This window comes from Salvelinus fontinalis, unplaced genomic scaffold, assembly GCF_029448725.1.
Source record: "Salvelinus fontinalis isolate EN_2023a unplaced genomic scaffold, ASM2944872v1 scaffold_0002, whole genome shotgun sequence".
Lineage (NCBI taxonomy): Eukaryota > Metazoa > Chordata > Actinopteri > Salmoniformes > Salmonidae > Salvelinus > Salvelinus fontinalis.
In genome coordinates this window covers 1,132,959-1,155,478 of record NW_026600211.1, presented here as the reverse complement: position 1 = coordinate 1,155,478, position 22,520 = coordinate 1,132,959, and the positions used below count along the sequence as shown (strand labels likewise).

At 42.8% G+C, this 22,520-nt stretch overlaps 1 protein-coding gene across 2 annotated transcripts; it reads right to left on the bottom strand.

The window, feature by feature from the left end:
• Window positions 1-559: 559 nt before the first annotated feature.
• LOC129841850 (inward rectifier potassium channel 2-like) lies at window positions 560-9,984 on the bottom strand. 2 transcript variants are annotated; one of them, XM_055910170.1, is made up of 4 exons: window positions 8,508-9,984; window positions 6,442-8,089; window positions 4,808-5,125; window positions 560-4,447 (listed from the first exon to the last, which is right to left on the bottom strand). In XM_055910170.1, exons 2-4 carry the CDS (start codon window positions 7,477-7,479, stop codon window positions 4,214-4,216), a joined length of 1,590 nt encoding a protein of 529 aa, XP_055766145.1. In that variant the 5' UTR covers window positions 7,480-8,089; window positions 8,508-9,984; the 3' UTR covers window positions 560-4,213. The 2 variants fall into 2 exon arrangements, with proteins under 2 accessions (XP_055766145.1, XP_055766144.1); XM_055910169.1 differs by having other exon boundaries at window positions 6,442-9,984.
• Between the last annotated feature and the right edge of the window lie 12,536 nt (window positions 9,985-22,520).

The window sequence follows — 22,520 nt, the reverse complement described above, 5'->3', positions numbered from 1 at the left end:
GTTTAATTTAATGGTTAAGGCTAGGTTTGGAGAAAGTATTAAGCTGATCTTAGACCTGTGCATAAGGACTGTCTATTGGAAAAGCCGGGCTAATTAAAGAGGTGACTGCCCCAGATTCCTACTAACAGTTACGGTCTCCGAGTCTTTAGAATCCTGTGTTGACGTCTGGCTGGCGACCGCAGCTACAGCATGCTATAGTACTGCTCAAAGGGTTTTGCCATTTAAAGACGAAACCGGTGCACCAGTCATTGCTCATCAATTATTCTGATTGTATAGGACTAGGTATTCTTCTAAAAATAGATAATTTCTGTTTCATTATGAATTTTTTAAAATGTATTTTTAGGTAATAAACATGTGATAACATATTCTATGGAGTTTACAAGTCTGCACACCTTGCACAGTAAAGACACAGTAAATAACTGTATTGTAATGGCGGCAGTCTTTTACAGATATGCAGGCCTATGTTGTGACCAACTACACCTTTCCATTTAGCAAAAAATGAATTAGACTTTTATTTGGCAATGAGAGAATCTTAAGTACAAAATAAACCATAATTGACTCATATCAATCAATGTGTTTTATTTGCTCTATAGTGCCATTCTTTTTTACATGGAAGTGCTTTCTGCCACAAACAGTAGTGAAATGATTATTTTTTGTGATACAACAGAGAAGGATGGGAACGTATACAGTGGTATCTGTAGGAACAAATAATAGAGCACAGCTAGTAACAACCCGATTCCACTAACCTACATCCCAACATACCTTGACCTGCAATATCAACATTTTATTCTGGAATCTAATAAAGCAACCAACCAGGAAGTCATCAAGTAATCCATCTGGCTATGTTGTTGTTGTGTGGGATGCATAATAAAAAAAAAAGGCTAACACAGAGGTCAGAGTCCTGGTGGTCAGGGTTCAAGTTACCCCCCACAGGAAGTGGAGCAGACGGGACCGGCCATTCACCTATAAATAGAACTTGGTAACCATGGAGACATAGGAAAATAAGGAAAGACACGGAAGTTGAATAAATGTCAATAACACCAACTATAACCGATCAATATGGTTGTAAATCTTATCATGGAATCTGCTTTAAAAGGTGAAATATCCATGTTTCCTGTTCAAAAGGTAAGTGTGTGTGAAGTGCTGCTTTCTATATACAGTATGTGACGTCTTAAAATGCCATTTCAATAGCAGTTTGTGTGCTTTTACAGTGCTTTGTATGTACGTATGTGATATTTGCCTTTGAGTTCATCCATAGTGTCAACTTACTTCTGTGCAAAGATGCAAGTAAAAGTTTCAGAGTTGCCGTCCTTGTAGTAGGTAGAACAATACAGCTCTGTTGTATCATCTAGTGGTCAAAACAATTGGTCAACACTTTACATGAAGTTATATCATGTAGATTCATGATATATTGTGCATGGTAACTGCTGGTAAGGTGCATAACCCAATGATTTTGAATTGTAATACTGCAAAAGTAAACTGAATAGATTCTATTTGAAATAATTACTTAGTTATTATGTAATACCACACATGGCAGTTTAACTTAATGTAAAGTGTGACTAAATATTGTGATAGTAACGGCATAGAAGTTAGAACTCTTCATCGCTCAATAACATCAGTATACATATTTCAGAAACCATCACTTTCAGAAGAGTTACACAAATCAACAAAATAGACAGGCAATAGAAACATCTCATTTGAACATTGCAAATCATGTGCTAGTTATAGAATAACACCATAGACTTCTTTATGAATGCACCACCCAATGCATTAGTCTCCCACATAGTGTGAGACAGACCAAAGCAGAACCATATAATTCAGGATTAGTCATCCATTCTAATTCTTTGAACAGAACCTCTCTCAGAGAACAGAATGTCACAGAAATGCAATTCCTCCTCAGGTGGTTTGTCAATGCAGTTGTGAGCCCTCACAGTTTACAGTTAGAACAGGAAGATGTAGGGAGGGGTCCGGGAGGTTTTCCTTACGTTAATGTACTGCAGTGAAGTGACAGTTGTACGTTTCAGGTCCTCAGTACATGCTTCCATTGGTCATGACAGTCCAACAGGTTTACGGTCCATTTACAGTCCCAGCTTAGGGTGCTCTGCCAAGGCCTGTACACTTCCAACAATGTCACCTTAAAGGTAAACTCAGCTAAATGACGTTGCCACGAGCAGCACTGCAGTTATTGAGATGGGCGAGATGCAAGAATTCACTATCACAGTCACACACACACGGGTGAAAGTAGATGTCATTTCTTCCCAGTATGGGACCTCCTATGTTCACATGATCACAGAATTCCATATAGAATCCCTATTCATTCATTACATATAGAATCTCTATTAATTCATTAGGATCTCTGTGGCCCTAGTACTAAAGATTTGTTATTTAACTTTTAAAATGTATTACCTTCTACTGTGGCATAAACCACCAGCCATGATGTTTGTCAAACATTCACTTCAAAGGGCTCCTTTACATGTTCATCCACTCTCAACATATGTCCAGCCTCCAAACAGTGGTAAATGGAAAGAGACATCTGTTACACAAAACACCGCAAAGTGTAATGACATTTTGGTGATTGTCATTAGGCCAGAATTTATGCGTCCACTGCTGTCCGTGCGCGTCTCGGTGTCAGCTATTCATCTCAGCCTCGGCAACATTTTGTTTTCATTATTGTGATAGGCTCATGTTTTACCGGTATGGAATACCTCACTATTTATTTAAACAGAGGAGAAGTTGAGCCTCACACTTCAATGCTCTTAGTTGTTGTGGAAATTGACCCACTATGCTGTTTACTTTCTGCATCTATTTTATATCGCTGAGTCTACCGTAAACATCCCACATTTCCCACTTAAAATTCTACCAAATATACAGTATTCAGCAAATTAACTAAATAAAGAAAATACTAAGGAAAATATTACAAAGTTAAATGTTTGAGGAACACAGCATCTCAGGTGACAGAATCTCATATTCAAGACAGAGGTAAACATTAACACAAGATTGTCCCTTCAGCTGGGTACTGTAGAATTTAAAAATAACATAAGGTAACATTTTAATCAAAGTTCTGCTTACAAAGTACTTATAAACCTTTGTTTGTTAACCATAGTTAACCATATTAAACAATGAATCATACGTTTAGAAGTAGACCTTTAAATAACATGTTACCAGACTATGCACTCATATGGTTTTGTGCTGACACTGCACCCAGTTGAACATGCAACATGTTGGATTAAATAAAGTAAATATAGAATAGTCTTGCATTATATATACAGAATAACAACATACAGTACAAGTCAAAGAAACAGCTTAAAACCGCTGCTTATTTTCAGCTGTTTCTCTGTATCCATTTTGTTACATATCAGTCTAACACAACAGACCTGCTCAAACCTTGACAGAACATAGATGACCAGAATCCAAAACATATCAATAATGCCTTGTCATTCAACAAACATCCCTCAATGTGTAGATATACACCGTTTTACCTCATTCTGTCAGACAGTATTCAACATCCACAGGTTTGGGGTAGAAGTTACCCGTAGGCACAGATCTAGGATTAGCTTAGCCTCTCGAAAACTTAACCTTCACCATTAGGGGGCAGAAACACTAAACTGGTCATAGCTCAGTGTCTAAGGGGTAGCTTCCCCTTACTCCCATGTGACCAGTGTGAGTTGTAACTGAACAGGAGCTGCAGTTACAGACTGAAGCCAATAGGGGTCAGTGTTGTATGTGTGGTCAGTTAGGTGCTGGAGCCAGTGGTGAATGTAGCGGTTGGTTGACGGGACGGGTCTGAGACAGACGGGTTCATAATGATTCTGAAAGATCGCTATGTCCAAATCAGCCAACACAGTCAGAGTAGCAGCAGCCCATCTACCCCTTTCAATGACAATTCTCTCTCTCTTTCTCTCTTTCTATCCCTCTCTTTCCTTTTCTGTCCTATCTGTATGTCCTTTTCTCTCTCTGTTTGACAGTATACAGTATCTCTCTCTCTCCGTTTGTCTCTCGGCATCTTTGTCGTGTCTTCTGTTTCTCTTTCTATACCTCTCTCAACTTCAGTCTCTCAATGTTGTCCTTTTCCCTAAATCGTGTACTTACCTTTCTCTACTTTGGTCTCTTTCACTATGAAGCCTGTCTCTCTTTCTGCCTCTCTCTCCCTCTGTCTGTCCCTGACTTCCTGTGGATCCCAGGTCACTTCCTGTCCCCTCTGCCTGTCGCCTCCCTAGTTAGTGTGGGTGGGTTGTGAGAGGGAGGATCGGTGGGTCAGGGGGGAGGAGCGGCCGCCAGGGTTGCCCTCAGGGTCATTGTCAGGGGAGACGAGCTGCAGGGCTACTTCGTTCTCGTAGCAGAATGAGGAGCGTGAGCCCTGGATGTACTTCTGCTCGGCCAACTCTTTAGCGCTGCAAGAGGGTGTGCTGGGAATCTCATAGGTCCGGTGGAAGAACGAGTAGTCCACCTGGATAAGAAAAAGAGAGGGGTCACTCTGGATAAGAAAAAGAGAGGGGTCACTCTGGATAAGAAAAAGAGAGGGGTCACTCTGGATAAGAAAAAGAGAGGGGTCACTCTGGATAAGAAAAAGAGAGGGGTCACTCTGGATAAGAAAAAGAGAGGGGTCACTGGATAAGAAAAAGAGAGGGGTCACTCTGGATAAGAAAAAGAGAGGGGTCACTCTGGATAAGAAAAAGAGAGGGGTCCCTCTGGATAAGAGTGTCTGCTAAATGACTAAAATGTAGAGAAAAGGGAAAACGTAACAACGAAGCTAGCGGAGCAGAAACTCTTTCCTCTTCTGTTTCTATAGTCCCTCTCCACCTCTTACCTGGTAACAGTTCTTCCTCTGGAAGAGCACAGGTTCGAAGCGGTGACCCCAGAGGATCTCGGAGGCGAGGTAGGAGCTGCGACACTGTGTGGTCATGGCTGTGGCCTCCACCATACCCTCCAGAATGACCACCACCTCCAGCTCCGAGTCGCCCTCCAGCGTCCGACGGTCCATCTCGAAAAACGGCGACTCATCGTTGATCTCGTGGACGATGGTTACCGGGGAAACCAGGAAGATGCGGTCGGTTCCCGTGTCGAATCCCACGTTGATGTCCTCGTTGTCCAGCGGGAGGAACTCTCCCTCTGGGGTCACCCTCGGCTGGGGGAGGGGGGAAGAACAGGGGTAGAGAAAGGGAAGAACAGAGGGTATGAGGTTAGTGATTGTGTTTTTGAGTTTTTACATTGTTTACAGGAACGTTGTGTATAGTTCAGTCCAAAGCCTTAAGTGTTATGTTCCACAGAAAGCGCTCGCCTGCCTATATTTCTTGGCTGCACCAGTCTGCAGCCATACTCCGCAGGCCTAGGCTTACTACCCAACCTTTTTCCTGAGTCAATCCCCAGCCTCATCACTGAGAAATACAATGCTGCCATGATCCCCTAAAACTTATCAAAGCTGCCCCATCTGACTTTGACATGGTCAAGCTTTAAAGAAGATCTAAATGTCCCTCTCTTCACCTCCCTGCTCTGGAGCGTTACAACCCACAGGACAATGAAAGCAGTGGTAGGTAAGGGCCACATGAAACACAATAGATACAGACCGGCAGACAATACGTCAGAACACACACCACCTCGCAAACTTTCACCAAAATTGCTAACAGATGGCCAGAAAAGAGTATTATCTATATACAGTACACACACACACACACACACACACACACACACACACACACACACACACACACACACACACACACACACACACACACACACACACACACACACACACACACACACACACACACAGGTTTTGAGTTAAAGAATCCTGGGGAAATGAATCCCTTGGTAAATCTTCTAAACCCCCGAGGGAGAATAAAACAAGCTCTCATTAACCACAGACATCAGAGTACAGTCCAGATGGCCTCACCAATATCAATCTCCCTCTCTACTGTTCCCCCTCACTTTCCATCTCTCTCTCTCTCTCTCTCTCTCTCTCTCTCTCTCTCTCTCTCTCTCTCTCTCTCTCTCTCTCTCTCTCTCTCTCTCTCTCTCTCTCTCTCTCTCTCTCTCTCTCCTTCTCTCTCTCCACCATTATTAATACAGTACTGATGTGTCCTGCCTCTTCTACTGTTTACAACCCCTTCAGTATCTTTACAGTTACTAATGTGTCCTGCCTCTTCTACTGGTTACAGCCCCTTCAGTCTCTTTACAGTTACTGATGTGTCCTGCCTCTTGTACTGGTTACAGCCCCTTCAGTCTCTTTACAGTTACTGATGTGTCCTGCCTCGTCTACTGTTTACAGCCCCTTCAGTCTCTTTACAGTTACTGATGTGTCCTGCCTCGTCTTCTGTTTACAGCCCCTTCAGTCTCTTTACAGTTACTGATGTGTCCTGCCTCTTCTACTGTTTACAGCCCCTTACGTCTCTTTGCTCCCTTCTTTCATCCCTCTACCAATCTTCGTCTTCTCTCCTTTCTTACCTTTAATAGCTGTGCACGTACGTGTGCCTCTACCAGGTGGCTCTTGCGTAGGTTCCCCACCCTCCACATCATGCAGAGTTTCCCGTCTCTCAGCGCCACCACTGCCGTGTCAGAGAACAACAGCGTCTCGTTACGCTTCTTGGGCTTAGCGATCTTCGCCATGACCGCTCCGATGATGAAGGCGTCAATGATGCAGCCCACAATGCACTGCAAGACGACCGCCATCACCGCCAGGGGGCAGGACTCAGTCACGCTGCGGAAGCCGTAACCGATGGACGTCTGCGTCTCCAGGGAGAACAGGAAGGCCGCCATAAAGCTGTTCACCTGAACGAAACACGTTTCCTCCACTTCCACCACCGCCCCTGCCCCGGACTCATCTCCTCCCCCGGAAGAGGCACCCGAGCTGGGGTTGAGGCGGATGGCGAAGTCCCCGTGCGCGGCGGCAATGAGCCAGAAGACGAAGCCAAAGAGCAGCCAGGAGAGGAGGAAGGAGAGGCAGAAGATGACTAGCATCCAACGCCAGCGGATGTCCACGCAGGTGGTGAAGAGGTCGCTGAGGTAACGCTGGCCCCTCTCGCTCATGTTGACGAAGGTGACGTTGCAGCGCCCGTCCTTGCCCACAAAGCGGTGGCGGGGCCGGCGGCTAGAGCGCCGGGTGGGCCGGCGGCTTGAGGAGGAAGGGGACGACAGTGTTGAATCTCGGTCCGAGGACGAACAGCCTTCTCCCCTTCTCCCCAGACTTCCGCCCCTCCCGCCCCTCAGTCCTGAGCGCCCTCCTCCTTTCATCGATCCTTCCCCTCCTCCTGCCTCCAGGGCTCCGCTGGGCCTCCGTGCATTGCTGCCGTTGCCCTGCAGGGAGAGTGCTTTGCCATTTCGGTTGTGTGTGGGAGAGGGGCTGGTGGGGCTCCCTGAGCCTCCCGTGCTGCCCCCCACCCTGGCCGTGTCAGCAACACTCAGAGCCAGCTTAATGACTTCCTCCTCGTCTACCAGCCCGTCAACCACTGCACTGAAACGTCGCTTAACACGCGCCGCTCCCATGGTGCTAAATACAATGTCTTACGCTGATGACGCTGTAGTCTCAACTCCTATGTGCTTTGTGAGTTTATGACCACCTAGATATTGATAAGAACCTGGTGTTCTGTTCTTCTTTCCAGTTCCACTGTTTCTATGGTGAAAAGTAATCCATCTGATGTGGTAAAGGTAGATCCATGAGGAAAAACTGTATCCTGCAGTAGATGACTTCCCTCACTTCCCGGATCATTGTTCCACTAACTTTTTATTAACAGTCAATGTTACTCACAGCTCTACAGTGTCCTGGTTCACAGTCTTCCTTCCATTCTCCCGAAGGAAGCTCAGTGGTCAAGTTGTTGCTGTATGTACTCCTCTGGTCAACAGGCAGTGTTGTTTCAGAAACGTATTCCACAGCAGCAGATAGACAGTCTCGCAGTAATACTGTATAGTCCCTGTAGTACTTACACTCCTTTGGGCTGAACAGGGAGGTTACACACGTGTCCAGGGTATCAACAGGAGGGACCCATAGTCTGTGGTCATCTTACGAGGGAGCGGGAGTTTTGCTGACAGTTTGAAACAGCACGAGGGAAACACATTGAGCAGGCTACAGGAACTGAGAAGCTTGAAGGGATGAGAGCTGGGGATACAATGGGGTAGTAGTAAGGAGGATATATACTCCCCACATTCACTAAAGTGCAATATGACAATACAGAGTCCAGGGGTAGATCCACAGTACAGTACAATCAAACGGTGTCCATGTTTCTAACACATATCTAACATGCAACCAGCAGAGAAAAGAATAGCATGCTGTTTCTTACGTTCCATAATCTTCATTTCCCAGTGGTTTGGTCATGGAAAATACACAAGGCAGATTGAAACAGAGGAGGAACTCCTTAGACTATTGACTCAGATAATGGTACACAATTCCAATACATTCACTTCCTATCAGTCAGAATATGTTCCTCCACCCTTTTATATCTATGTTTCCTTTGCTACAGGGCCTTGGAATACATTTATGAGCTACAGTAGCCATGCACTGTGTAAATAATACTCACTCAGTTTCTCTCACAAGTGGGAGACTGTGACCAGCAGTTTCCCCTCAAATCCAAGTATCTTTTCCAAGACACAAATGTCCTCAAATGTCAGTGGTGAGTTCTTGGCACAACAAAAGCAGACTTTTAGAGACATTTGAAATATGTTTGTGGCTCTCTCAGGTGACTGCTTTTTTAACAGGATATCCTATTCCTGAGAGTCTCTGTGTTTCTCCTAAAGGCATTGTCAATTCAGTACAGAACACACTGCACAGACTGACTACTGACCAGATCAACTACATCGTATTCACTCAGTGTTGTAAAAATGTATACAACAATAACGAGACTTACTCTCCACTACAACTGCATGGGAGAATTCTCTATAACAGAGGGAGTGAGGGAAAGAGAGGGAGAAAGACAATAAATAAAAGGAGAGAGAATGAAATTACTTGACTAGAACGCCAAGGCATGTACAATTGTGTGTACTTTCTGTGTACCTATGTTTGTGTATCATCCTATACATATGATACCAATATTAATTCTATACAACACCTATTATAGAGTCAAAGTGAATGTGTAGGAGGAGCAGAATCCTATTGGCCGGTTGTGGGGAAAGAGGGGAGGGGTAACAGGCACACAGGGCATACACCCGTCGATGACTATGAAAACTCAGAGCTCAAAGGTTATTTCAGAGGTCAAATCCTGTCCAATCCTGAGACCGGAGGTGCTGTGTCCTTGTTTTTTCCAAACGGGTTGGCTTTAGTTCTCTCCTCTTGGTTCAAGTGTCACACTCAACACCCCTGCTTGACAGAGAACACACATGTTTATCCATTTCAGAAAAGCTTCCAGTCTAATTCCTTTGGAAAAATGTGGCAATAATGGGCAGAGGACGTGCAAGGAAAACTGGGTAAAAACAACGACCCACTGAGGCAAACAAAGGTAATATTTTGGGAAGAGAGATTTTTTTGTTTGTTGCATGCCAAATCCCTTAGGGATAAAAACAAAGAAAAGTCAAAAGGTTTGATTCAGGGCAAATCCAAATGACACAAAAAATGTTTGGTTGTGATATTAGACTTTACCTTCCGTACACATTTCCAGTGAACTGTGGTTTCGAACACTGGCAAGTCTTTGACCCCCAGTGAACAAGCTAAACATGTTACTAGGTTGCTGAGGAACAGTTCAACCCTTCACCAGCTCCCTGAGGACAGTTTACAGTGTAACACCTTGACCAGATCACTGAGGACAGTTTACAGTGTAACACCCTGACTAGGAGCAACAAAGGCACAACACAGGAGAATACCAAGGCAACAGTCGTTACCTGGTGTCCTAGGTTCACACAGAGACAGATGTTACCTATTGTCCTAGGTTTACACAGAGACAGGTGTTACCTGTTGTCCAAGGTTTACACAGAGACAGATGTTAACTACTGTCCTAGGTTTACACAGAGACAGATGTTAACTACTGTCCTAGGTTTACACAGAGACAGATGTTACCTTCTGTCCTAGGTTTACACAGAGACAGATGTTACCTTCTGTCCTAGGTTTACACAAAGACAGGTGTTACCTGTTGTCCTAGGTTTACACAGAGACAGATGTTAACTACTGTCCTAGGTTTACACAGAGACAGATGTTAACTACTGTCCTAGGTTTATACAGAGCCAGGTGTTGTCATGTCACACAAACAGTAAGAGAGGGGTGAAGAGAAGAGAAGCCTCTACAACAAGTGGAAGTGGGGAAAGAGATCCCTCCGAAAGTGAGAGGTGACGTAGGGGTTCATTTTGACTGGTCTGCTGCCCTCCCTCTCTCAGGCATAGTAACAGGAATTTAGTGGCTGCACTTCTGAGAAAGTAGAGAACGCACAATCCTTCTCTCTTTCCTTCTTTCTCTGACGTTTTCTTCTTTCGCTCAGTCAGTCGTCTGGTTTCTTATCCCGTCTGGTTTCTTATCCCGTCTGGTTTCTTATCCCGTTTTTGTGTTCCTCCCATGACGCCTCTCCTGTGTCCTTGCCAACCTGGGAATAACATGACAATACAGATGAAACCAACCAACAATCAGCATAAACAGAGATAAAACCATGACTTCAGATCTCCTTTGTGAAAACAGATGCCCTGATGATGTAAGCAGATAGGTCTTGTCTTGTGGACATTCTGAGAAGGTAAGACGGTAAAGAGCAAAAGGGCAGGATGGGCTCACCGTCTCTAACCCTCTATGGTTTTCATCTTCATTTGTAATAGCTCAATGAAAACCCATAATAAAAGCAATAAAATCATGTAATCAGTAACCTGTTCCTTGAGACTTGGTCTGTCTGGGTGCTCTGGTGTAGCTCTGTACCACAACAAATATTCCTGTGTCCAGTTTACTGGGACTGTTGATGTTGCGTCACTTCTTGGAAAGAATGGGAAGAAATGTCTCGGGAATTACAAATGAAAATGTCTCCATAGAGTCATGGAACCTGGAATGAATAGAAACAGAGGGGTGGAATAAGAGAACCACGTCCATTGTGATAGTTTACTGTATATCTTTACGGACATATTTTATGACCCATACAGGTGAATAAGCTGTGCATTTGGGCCCCAATACTGTACATCTTGATGGTTATTGCAAACACACACATGTTTATTAAACTATTCTTCTGGGGACCAAACAATTTATTCCCATTTCAAATCCTACTTTCCATAACCCTTAACCCTAACGCTAACCTTAACCCCAAAATCCTAACCTTAAAACTAACCCAAACCCAAACTCTAATGCTGAACCCTAACTCAAACCCTAACCCTAACTCTAACCTTAACCCCAAAATCTTAACCTTAAAACTAAGCCAAACTCTAACCCTGAACCCTAACTCTAACACTAACCCTAACACTAACTCTAACTCTAACACTAATCCTAACCCTAACCCTGAACCCTAACCCCTAACACTAATTCTAACCCCAAGCCTAAAAAAGCCTAAGGGGACTGGCAGAATGTCTCCATTTTCCTTGTATTACTATCTTCAAGAGGACTTCTGGACCCCACAAGGATAGCCAAAGCAAACCACACAAACGCACGTGTATTTGTGACACAGCGAGGGAATTACATATCACATATACAACTAGCCTGGGGCCATTCCATTGTCATGCTAAAGTCCACTGCCATGCTGCTATGCATCACAACACTGCAGTGTACATGGAAACAACTACAGAGGAAAACTGATGTGTTACAGAGGCAACATTTGATGAATCATGCTGCTGAAGAAGGACAAGGAGAAAGAGGGAGGAGACTCCAGTCACCCAAGTCATAGACTGTTCTCTCTGCTACCGTACGGCAAGCGGTACCGGAGCGCCAAGTCTGGGACCAAAAAGCTTCTTAACAGCTTCTACCCCCAAGCCATAAGACTGAACAATTAATCAAATGGCCACCCGGACTATTTACATTGACACCCATTTGTTTTTACACTGCTGCTACTACTCGCTGTTTATTATCTATGCATAGTCACTTTACCCCAACCTACATGTACAAATGACCTCGACTGACCTGTACCCCGCACATTGACTCAGTACCGGTACCCCCTGTTGATAGCCTCATTATTTTATTGTGTTACTTTTTGTTATATTTTTTAATTGAGATTATTTAGTAAATATTTTCTTAACTCTATTTATTGAACTGCATTGTTGGTTAAGGGCTTGTAAGTAAGCATTTCATGGTAAGGTCTACACCTATTGTATTCAGCACATGTGACAAATACAATTTGATTTGAACCGTAATATATAGAATGAGACAGAGAGAAGAGGGGGTGAACCGTAGTATATAGAATGAGACAGAGAGAAGAGGGGGTGAACCGTAGTATATAGAATGAGACAGAGAGAAGAGGGGGGGAACCGTAGTATATAGAATGAGACAGAGAAGAGGGGGTGAACCGTAGTATATAGAATGAGACAGAGAAGAGGGGGTGAACCGTAGTATATAGAATGAGACAGAGAGAAGAGGCGGTGAACCGTAGTATATAGAATGAGACAGAGAGAAGAGGGGGTGAACCGTAGTATATAGAATGAGACAGAGAGAAGAGGGGGGGAACCGTAGTATATAGAATGAGACAGAGAGAAGAAGGGGTGAACCGTAGTATATAGAATGAGACAGAGAGAAGAGGGGTGAACCGTAGTATATAGAATGAGACAGAGAGAAGAGGGGGTGAACCGTAGTATATAGAATGAGACAGAGAGAAGAGGGGGTGAACCATAGTATATAGAATGAGACAGAGAGAAGAGGGGTGAACCGTAGTATATAGAATGAGACAGAGAAGAGGGGTGAACCGTAGTATATAGAATGAGACAGAGAGAAGAGGGGGTGAACTGTAGTATATAGAATGAGACAGAGAGAAGAGGGGGTGAACTGTAGTATATAGAATGAGACAGAGAGAAGAGGGGGTGAACCGTAGTATATAGAATGAGACAGAGTAGAGGGGGTGAACCGTAGTATATAGAATGAGACAGAGTAGAGGGGGTGAACCGTAGTATATAGAATGAGACAGAGAGAAGAGGGGGTGAACTGTAGTATATAGAATGAGACAGAGAGAAGAGGGGGTGAACCGTAGTATATAGAATGAGACAGAGTAGAGGGGGTGAACTGTAGTATATAGAATGAGACAGAGAGAAGAGGGGGTGAACCGTAGTATATAGAATGAGACAGAGAAGAGGGGGTGAACCGTAGTATATAGAATGAGACAGAGAGAAGAGGGGGTGAACCGTAGTATATAGAATGAGACAGAGAAGAGGGGGTGAACCGTAGTATATAGAATGAGACAGAGAGAAGAGGGGGTGAACTGTAGTATATAGAATGAAACAGAGAAGATGGGGTGAACCGTAGTATATAGAATGAGACAGAGAGAAGAGGGGGTGAACCGTAGTATATAGAATGAGACATAGTAGAGGGGGTGAACCGTAGTATATAGAATGAGACAGAGTAGAGGGGGTAAACCGTAGTATATAGAATGAGACAGAGAGAAGAGGGGGTGAACCGTAGTATATAGAATGAGACAGAGAGAAGAGGGGGTGAACCGTAGTATATAGAATGACACAGAGAAGAGGGGGTGAACCTTAGTATATAGAATGAGAGAGAGAGAAGAAGGGGTGAACCGTAGTATATAGAATGAGACAGAGAGAAAAGGGGGTGAACCGTAGTATATAGAATGAAACAGAGAGAAGAGGGGGTGAACCGTAGTATATAGAATGAGACAGAGAGAAGAGGGGGTGAACCGTAGTATATAGAATGAGACAGAGTAGAGGGGGTGAACCGTAGTATATAGAATGAGACAGAGAGAAGAGGGGGTGAACCGTAGTATATAGAATGAGACAGAGAGAAGAGGGGGTAAACCGTAGTATATAGAATGAGACAGAGAGAAGAGGGGGTGAACCTTAGTATATAGAATGAAACAGAGAGAAGAGGGGGTGAACCGTAGTATATAGAATGAGACAGAGTAGAGGGGGTGAACCGTAGTATATAGAATGAGACAGAGTAGAGGGGGTAAACCGTAGTATATAGAATGAGACAGAGAGAAGAGGGGGTGAACGGTAGTATATAGAATGAGACAGAGAGAAGAGGGGGTGAACTGTAGTATATAGAATGATACAGAGAGAAGAGGGGGGGAACCGTAGTATATAGAATGAGACAGAGAAGAGGAGGTGAACCGTAGTATATAGAATGAGACAGCGAAGAGGGGGTGAACCGTAGTATATAGAATGAGACAGAGAAGAGGGGGTGAACCGTAGTATATAGAATGAGACAGAGAGAAGAGGGGGTGAACCGTAGTATATAGAATGAGACAGAGAGTAGAGGGGGTGAACCGTAGTATATAGAATGAGACAGAGAAGAGGGGGTGAACTGTAGTATATAGAATGAGACAGAGAGTAGAGGGGGTGAACCGTAGTATATAGAATGAGACAGAGAAGAGGGGGTGAACCGTAGTATATAGAATGAGACAGAGAAGAGGGGGTGAACCATAGTATATAGAATGAGACAGAGAAGAGGGGTGAACCGTAGTATATAGAATGAGACAGAGAGAAGAGGGGGTGAACCGTAGTATATAGAATGAGACAGAGAGAAGAGGGGGTGAACCTTAGTATATAGAATGAGACAGAGAGAAGAGGGGGTGAACCGTAGTATATAGAATGATACAGAGAAGAGGGGGTGAACCGTAGTATATAGAATGAGACAGAGAGAAGAGGGGGTGAACCGTAGTATATAGAATGAGACAGAGAGAAGAGGGGGTGAACCGTAGTATATAGAATGAGACAGAGAAGAGGGGGTGAACCGTAGTATATAGAATGAGACAGAGAGAAGAGGGGGTGAACTGTAGTATATAGAATGAGACAGAGAAGAGGGGGTGAACCGTAGTATATAGAATGAGACAGAGAGAAGAGGGGGTGAACCTTAGTATATAGAATGAGAGAGAGAGAAGAAGGGGTGAACCGTAGTATATAGAATGAGACAGAGAGAAAAGGGGGTGAACCGTAGTATATAGAATGAAACAGAGAGAAGAGGGGGTGAACCGTAGTATATAGAATGAGACAGAGAGAAGAGGGGGTGAACCGTAGTATATAGAATGAGACAGAGAGAAGAGGGGGTGAACCGTAGTATATAGAATGAGACAGAGAGAAGAGGGGGTGAACCTTAGTATATAGAATGAGACAAAGAGAAGAGGGGGTGAACCTTAGTATATAGAATGAAACAGAGAGAAGAGGGGGTGAACCGTAGTATATAGAATGAGACAGAGTAGAGGGGGTGAACCGTAGTATATAGAATGAGACAGAGTAGAGGGGGTAAACCGTAGTATATAGAATGAGACAGAGAGAAGAGGGGGTGAACGGTAGTATATAGAATGAGACAGAGAGAAGAGGGGGTGAACTGTAATATATAGAATGAGACAGAGAGAAGAGGGGGTGAACCGTAGTATATAGAATGAGACAGAGAAGAGGGGGTGAACTGTAGTATATAGAATGAGACAGAGAAGAGGGGGTGAACCGTAGTATATAGAATGAGACAGAGAAGAGGGGGTGAACCGTAGTATATAGAATGAGACAGAGAGAAGAGGGGGTGAACCGTAGTATATAGAATGAGACAGAGAGTAGAGGGGGTGAACCGTAGTATATAGAATGAGACAGAGAAGAGGGGGTGAACTGTAGTATATAGAATGAGACAGAGAGTAGAGGGGGTGAACCGTAGTATATAGAATGAGACAGAGAAGAGGGGGTGAACCGTAGTATATAGAATGAGACAGAGAAGAGGGGGTGAACCGTAGTATATAGAATGAGACAGAGAAGAGGGGTGAACCGTAGTATATAGAATGAGACAGAGAGAAGAGGGGGTGAACCGTAGTATATAGAATGAGACAGAGAGAAGAGGGGGTGAACCTTAGTATATAGAATGAGACAGAGAGAAGAGGGGGTGAACCGTAGTATATAGAATGATACAGAGAAGAGGGGGTGAACCGTAGTATATAGAATGAGACAGAGAGAAGAGGGGGTGAACCGTAGTATATAGAATGAGACAGAGAGAAGAGGGGGTGAACCGTAGTATATAGAATGAGACAGAGAAGAGGGGGTGAACCGTAGTATATAGAATGAGACAGAGAGAAGAGGGAGTGAACTGTAGTATATAGAATGAGACAGAGAAGAGGGGGTGAACCGTAGTATATACAGTCAGTGAGGTAACTGAAAAAGAGATGAAAATGAAGAGGTTTGAGATGAGGGAGAATGTATTCGTGATAGAGAGATCTGACTGTGAATTCTAAATGAGATTGGGATTAAGACTAAGACTGGGAACGGTGTTGAGATCTGTGTTGCGGTGGTGGTGACGGAATGCTGTGGATTACAGCTGGGCTCGTGACTGCAGTAATCCCACCATGACTCCGATAATCCACTCAAGTCTTTATATAAGAACCACTCGACCACGGCCAGAGGGAGTGTACACATACAGGTAGGACACAGTAGGTAACTGAACACACAGGTAGGAACCACTACACATTGGTAACTTTAACTGTACACATACCGGTGATTGGCTGCAGTATACACACACACATAGGTAGGATACAGTACAAGTAGGTAACGGTACAGACTTCACACAGTGTGTGTGACTGTGTGTGAGAGAGAGCGAGACGGTGAATCCCAAACCGCCCCCTAGCCCCTACCAACTCCCTTGGAGGGCCACCCGTTGTCACGTGTTGCTGATGAAGCTCAGGGGGTGACTTCCAGAGAGTGGCAATGGGATCAATAAACCCATCAACTTCGGGACACACTCCTGACTTGAATGATACAATTTGTGTTCCACTTTTAAATAATAAAAAAAAGCATGACATTCGAATGAACAAATCCCCCTATCGTTTTACAAGATATACATCTCAGTAACAGTTAAACATTTAGTTTGGGAGGCATTTCATCTTTTACATGTGTCATGTTTCGAAATCCGACAAACAAATGCATGTGGTGTAAAGTACTTAAGTAAAAATAATTTCAAGTACTACCTCAGTCGTTTTTGGGGGTATCTGTACTTTACTTGTCACGCCCTGACCGTAGATTGCTTCTCTCTTTCTCATTATATATACTACGGTTCACCCCCTCTTCTCTCTGTCTCTCTCATTCTATATACTCCTGCTATTTTTAGTTTGGTCAGGGTGTGATGTGGGTGGGTATTCTATGTTGTAGGTCTAGGTTTTCTATTTCTATGTGTTTGGCCTAGTATGGTTCTCAATCAGAGGCAGCTGTCTATCGTTGTCTCTGATTGGGAGCCATACTTAGGTAGCCTGTTTTCCCACTTTTGTTTGTGGGTGGTTATTTTCTGGTCAGTGTTTGTTGCACCTGTCAGAACTGTTTGTTGGTCGTTTTGTTGTTTTGTTCGTGTATTCATCTTGATTAAAAGTATTATGGATACGTACCACGCTGCACTTTGGTCCTCCTCTCCTTCTCTCGACGACAATCGTTACATTACTATTTATATTTTTGACTACTTTTACTTTTACTTCACTACATTCCCTAAGAAAATATTGTACTTTTTAGTCCATACATTTTCCCTGACACCCCAAAGTATTTAGGACAGGACAGGAAAATGTTCCAGTTCATGCACTTATCAACAGAACACTAAACCCTGATCATCCCTACTGCCTCTGATCTGGTGGGCTCATTAAACACACATGCTAAATGTTGGAGTCTGCCCCTGGCTATCCGTACATTTAAAAAAGATTTGCTCAATATAAGGAATTTGCTTAATATATTTATACTTTTGATACTTAAGTATATTTTATAGATTACATTTACTTTTGATACTTAAATATATTTAAAACCCTATACTTTTAGACATTTACTCAAGTAGTATTTTACTGGGTAACTTTCACTTTTACTTGAGTAATTTTCTATTAAGCTATCTTTACTTTTACAGTGCCTTGCGAAAGTATTCACCCCCCTTGGCATTTTTCCTATTTTGTTGCCTTACAACCTGGAACTAAAATATATTTTTGGGGGGTTTGTATCTTTTGATTAACACAACATGCCTATCCACTTTGAAGATGCAAAATATTTTTTATTGTAAAACCAACAAGAAATAAGACAAAAAAACAGAAAACTTGAGCGTGCATAACTATTCACCACCCAAAGTCAATTTTTGTAGAGCCACCTTTTGCAGAAATTACAGCTGCAAGTCTCTTGGGATATGTCTCTATAAGCTTGGCACATCTAGCCACTGGGATTTTTGACCATTCTTCAAGGCAAAACTGCTCCAGCTCCTTCAAGTTGGATGGGCTCCTGCTGGTGTACAGCAATCTTTAAGTCATACCACAGATTCTGAATTGGATTGAGGTCTGGGCTTTGACTAGGCCATTCCAAGACATTTAAATGTTTCCCCTTAAACCACTCGAGTGTTGCTTTAGCAGTATCCTTAGGGTCATTGTCCTGCTGGAAGGTGAACCTGTGTCCCAGTCTCAAATCTCTGGAAGACAAACAGGTTTCCCTCAAGAATTTCCCTGTATTTAGCGCCATCCATCATTCCTTCAATTCTGAGTAGTTTCCCAGTCCCTGCCGATGAAAAACATCCCCACAGCATGATGCTGCCACCACCATGCTTCACTGTGTGTTCTTGGTGTTCTCGGGGTGATGGGTTTGTGCCAGACATAGCATTTTCCTTGATGGTCTAAAAGCTCAATTTTAGTCTCATCTGACCAGGGTACCTTCTTCCATATGCTCTGTGGAGTGTACGGCTTAAAGTGGTCCTATGGACACGTACTCCAATCTCCGCTGTGGAGCTTTGCAGCTCCTTCATGGTTATCTTTGTTCTCTTTGTTGCGTCTCTGATTAATGCCCTCCTTGCCTGGTCTGTGAGTTTTGGTGGCTAGCCCTCTCTTGGCAGGTTTGTTGCGGTGCCATATTCTTTCCATTTTTAATAATGGATTTAATGGTGCTCCTTGGGATGTTCAAAGTTTCTGATATTTTTTTTAGAACCCAACCCTGATCTGTACTTCTCCACAACTTTGTCCCTGACCTGTTTGGAGAGCTCCTTGGTCTTCATGGTGCCACTTGCTTGGTTGTGCCCCTTGTTTAGTGGTGTTGCAGACTCTGGGGACTTTCAGAACAGGTGTATATATACTGAGATAATGTGACAGATCATGTGACACTTAGATTGCGCACAGGTGGACTTTATTTAATTAATTATGTGACTTCTGAATGTAATTGGTTGCACTAGATCTTATTTAGAGGCTTCATAGCAAAGGGGGTGAATACATATGGACACACCACTTTTCTGTTTTTTTTTCCATTTCAGTTATTTTTTTCATTTCACTTCACCAATTTGGACTATTTTGTATATGTCCATTACATGAAATACAAATAAAATCCATTTACATTACAGGTTGTAATGCAACAAAATAGGAAAAATGCCAAGGGGGGTGAGTACTTTTGCAAGGCACTGTACTCAAGTCTGACAATTGGGTACTTTTTCCACTTACTGCATGTGACAAATAATTAGACACCTACATTCTTTTGTGTGAAACTGCACAAACTCTAAAATAAGTGGTGCCTAATGGGATTCCACTTAGTTCTGAAATCAACAGCATTGCTGGCTCGGTTGAAGTGGTTATCGCAGAGTCTAAATAGCACCTACACCCTCCATCATTTTCACTTCCTCAGCTTTGGTACACTGGTAGAGAGGCGTGTGAACGCGCAAATGGAGGGCAGAGGAGGTGATTTGGGATTCAGCTAGAGAGAGAGAGAAAAAGTGAGAGAAAGTTGACAGGGAAGGTGTCCCCGTGAAATTGCGATGCACGACCCTAACCTTTGCCTGCAGCAGTATACTCTATGTAAGCTAGGCACAGAATGTGACCTGCTCTGTTGTGTTGGTTAACTTCATTATCAGTGGGTCAATTGATTATCTTCTTGGACAGACACAGAACAGCCATCAGAACATCACATTCTGTCTTCTACACAGAGGGCATTATCAACTAACCACCTATAAGCCTAGTTTCAAGGAGCAACTGATATGTCCTAAACAGTGATGTAGTGGTAAAAAAAGGTGGGAAAACTATAAACTCCCGTGGTAAACTATAAACTCTTGTGGTAAACTATAAACTCCAGAGGTAAACTATAAACTCCAGAGGTAAACTATAAACTCCAGAGGTAAACTATAAACTCCAGTGGTAAACTATAAACTCCAGAGGTAAACTATAAACTCCAGAGGTAAACTATAAACTCCAGTGGTAAACTATAAACTCCAGAGGTAAACTATAAACTCCAGAGGTAAACTATAAACTCCAGAGGTAAACTATAAACTCCAGAGGTAAACTATAAACTCCAGTGGTAAACTATAAACTCCAGAGGTAAACTATAAACTCCAGTGGTAAACTATAAACTCCAGAGGTAAACTATAAACTCCAGAGGTAAACTATACACTCCAGTGGTAAACTATAAACTCCAGTGGTAAACTATAAACTCCCGTGGTAAACTATAAACTCCAGAGGTAAACTATAAACTCCAGTGGTAAACTACAAACTCCAGAGGTAAACTATAAACTCCCGTGGTAAACTATAAACTCCAGAGGTAAACTATAAACTCCAGTGGTAAACTATAAACTCCAGTGGTAAACTATAAACTCCAGAGGTAAATTATAAACTCCAGAGGTAAACTATAAACTCCAGAGGTAAACTATAAACTCCAGTGGTAAACTATAAACTCCAGTGGTAAACTATAAACTCCAGTGGTAAACTATAAACTCCAGTGGTAAACTATAAACTCCAGTGGTAAACTATAAACTCCAGAGGTAAACTATAAACTCCAGAGGTAAACTATAAACTCCAGTGGTAAACTATAAACTCCAGAGGTAAACTATAAACTCCAGAGGTAAACTATAAACTCCAGTGGTAAACTATAAACTCCAGTGGTAAACTATAAACTCCAGAGGTAAACTATAAACTCCAGTGGTAAACTATAAACTCCAGTGGGCGATTGAGACAAACCACCACCAATATGAACAAAAACGTATTACATTTTTATTACAGCTTGGGGTTAAACACTCCAAGTAGAGAAGTCTAAAGATAAATAATCCACATGGTTACAGAGAAACATTTTGAAATATTTTTTTTAATAGATTTGTACAATTTAAAGAGAGTATGTTAGGGACAGTCTAATGCAAGTCAATGGTACCTATATTAGCATTTTCCAAATCATGTCCAAATCATTTATAAGTAAATTCATTGAGTTACACAATACATTTTGAGATACTTTAGTATAATTTGGACAGGAAACCTCATCATAGTGAGGATATTAATAGTGAGCAATATTCCCTCTAAGCTACGCGTGGGCGTGCAGCTCCCTGGGACTGCCTAGCAGAAAAAATATCAGCCCTCACAGAGAAGCACGAGATTGAACTTCACTCAATTTCTAGTTTTCCCCTTTAGTTAACACTATCAAAGTTTCCCTCTGCTGTGGAAATTGTGATCGAATCAACGCAATATTAGCCAGTTTCAATCCAGCATACTGAAACAAAACGAACTCTGCAAGAGATTTTCTTGTAGGAAGAGTGCATTGAGTAGGATTCTATTGCATTGACAGGCAGACTCAGGCCCATACTCTACACAGACTGGTGCACCATAACCAATCAGAGCTGCAGTATCCCTATATGCAAATAGACCATTGCCATATATGGATTTGCATGTAGCCAGTTGTGTACATTTGTTCATATTCTTTGCTAGTGAGTTATTAGCCCAATTATAGCTAGTTTCTAGTCAGCAACGGGGAAGTGGTTGCTTCCTACAAGAGCACAAAACGTGTGCATCTCTTTGAAACACAAGTAACAAACAAAAAATATATTGTAGCCACTTATATCTGTTCAAAATGTTGTTTGTCTATGGATATCTAAATCTTGTCAAACTTCAAAAAGACATTTTCCTTAAAAGGGGGGTGTGTTCCCATAACATACCCTATTATTAGCGTGTTGATTGTATTTGTAGGCCAATAGGGAAGGTAGACCATGGGGAGATGTTCATAAAGAAACCTGTCTTCTTTAAGTACTTCCATTTGTTTGATAAAATTAGCACAGATTTTCTCAGTGGACCTCACATGGGGCTCTGACCTGTAGTATGGGAACTACTGTACTAATCTTCCTCTCTCTTTGTGTCTCCTCTGTCTCCTCCTCCATGCATCACAGCCTGCCTCAGCCTCACCACCATCTGTCTCACCAGTACTCTCTGTAAAGCAAAGTTATGATGAGACTTAGTAGCCTGCTGAGGTCAGGCTCCATTTAAGATTAGCTTCTTACTTCATCCTTCTAGCCAACTAGCTAGCTAATTGGCTAACACTAGGCAGAGCCGAGCCCTTTAACGTTACTGAAATACGAATAGAAGTCTCTACCAGCAGCTAGCCACTTACTTGACATATCTACACTGAGTGTAAAAAACATTAAGAACATCTGCTCTTTCCATGACAGACTGACCAGGTGAATCCAGGTTAAAGATATGATCCCTTATTTATATCACTTGTTAAATCCACTTCACTCAGTGTAGAAGGTGATGAGACAGGAACCTTTTCTC

Bases quoted from the DNA above. Each gene is read 5' to 3' on its own strand.
- LOC129841850 (XM_055910169.1), bottom strand. From the start codon at position 7,479: ATGGGAGCGGCGCGTGTTAAGCGACGTTTCAGTGCAGTGGTTGACGGG. The intron at 5,126-6,441 runs GTAAGAAAGGAG...CCCCTCCCCCAG, and splicing joins TACGTGCACAGCTATTAAAG to CCGAGGGTGACCCCAGAGGG. The intron at 4,448-4,807 runs GTAAGAGGTGGA...TTTCTTATCCAG, and splicing joins AGAGGAAGAACTGTTACCAG to GTGGACTACTCGTTCTTCCA.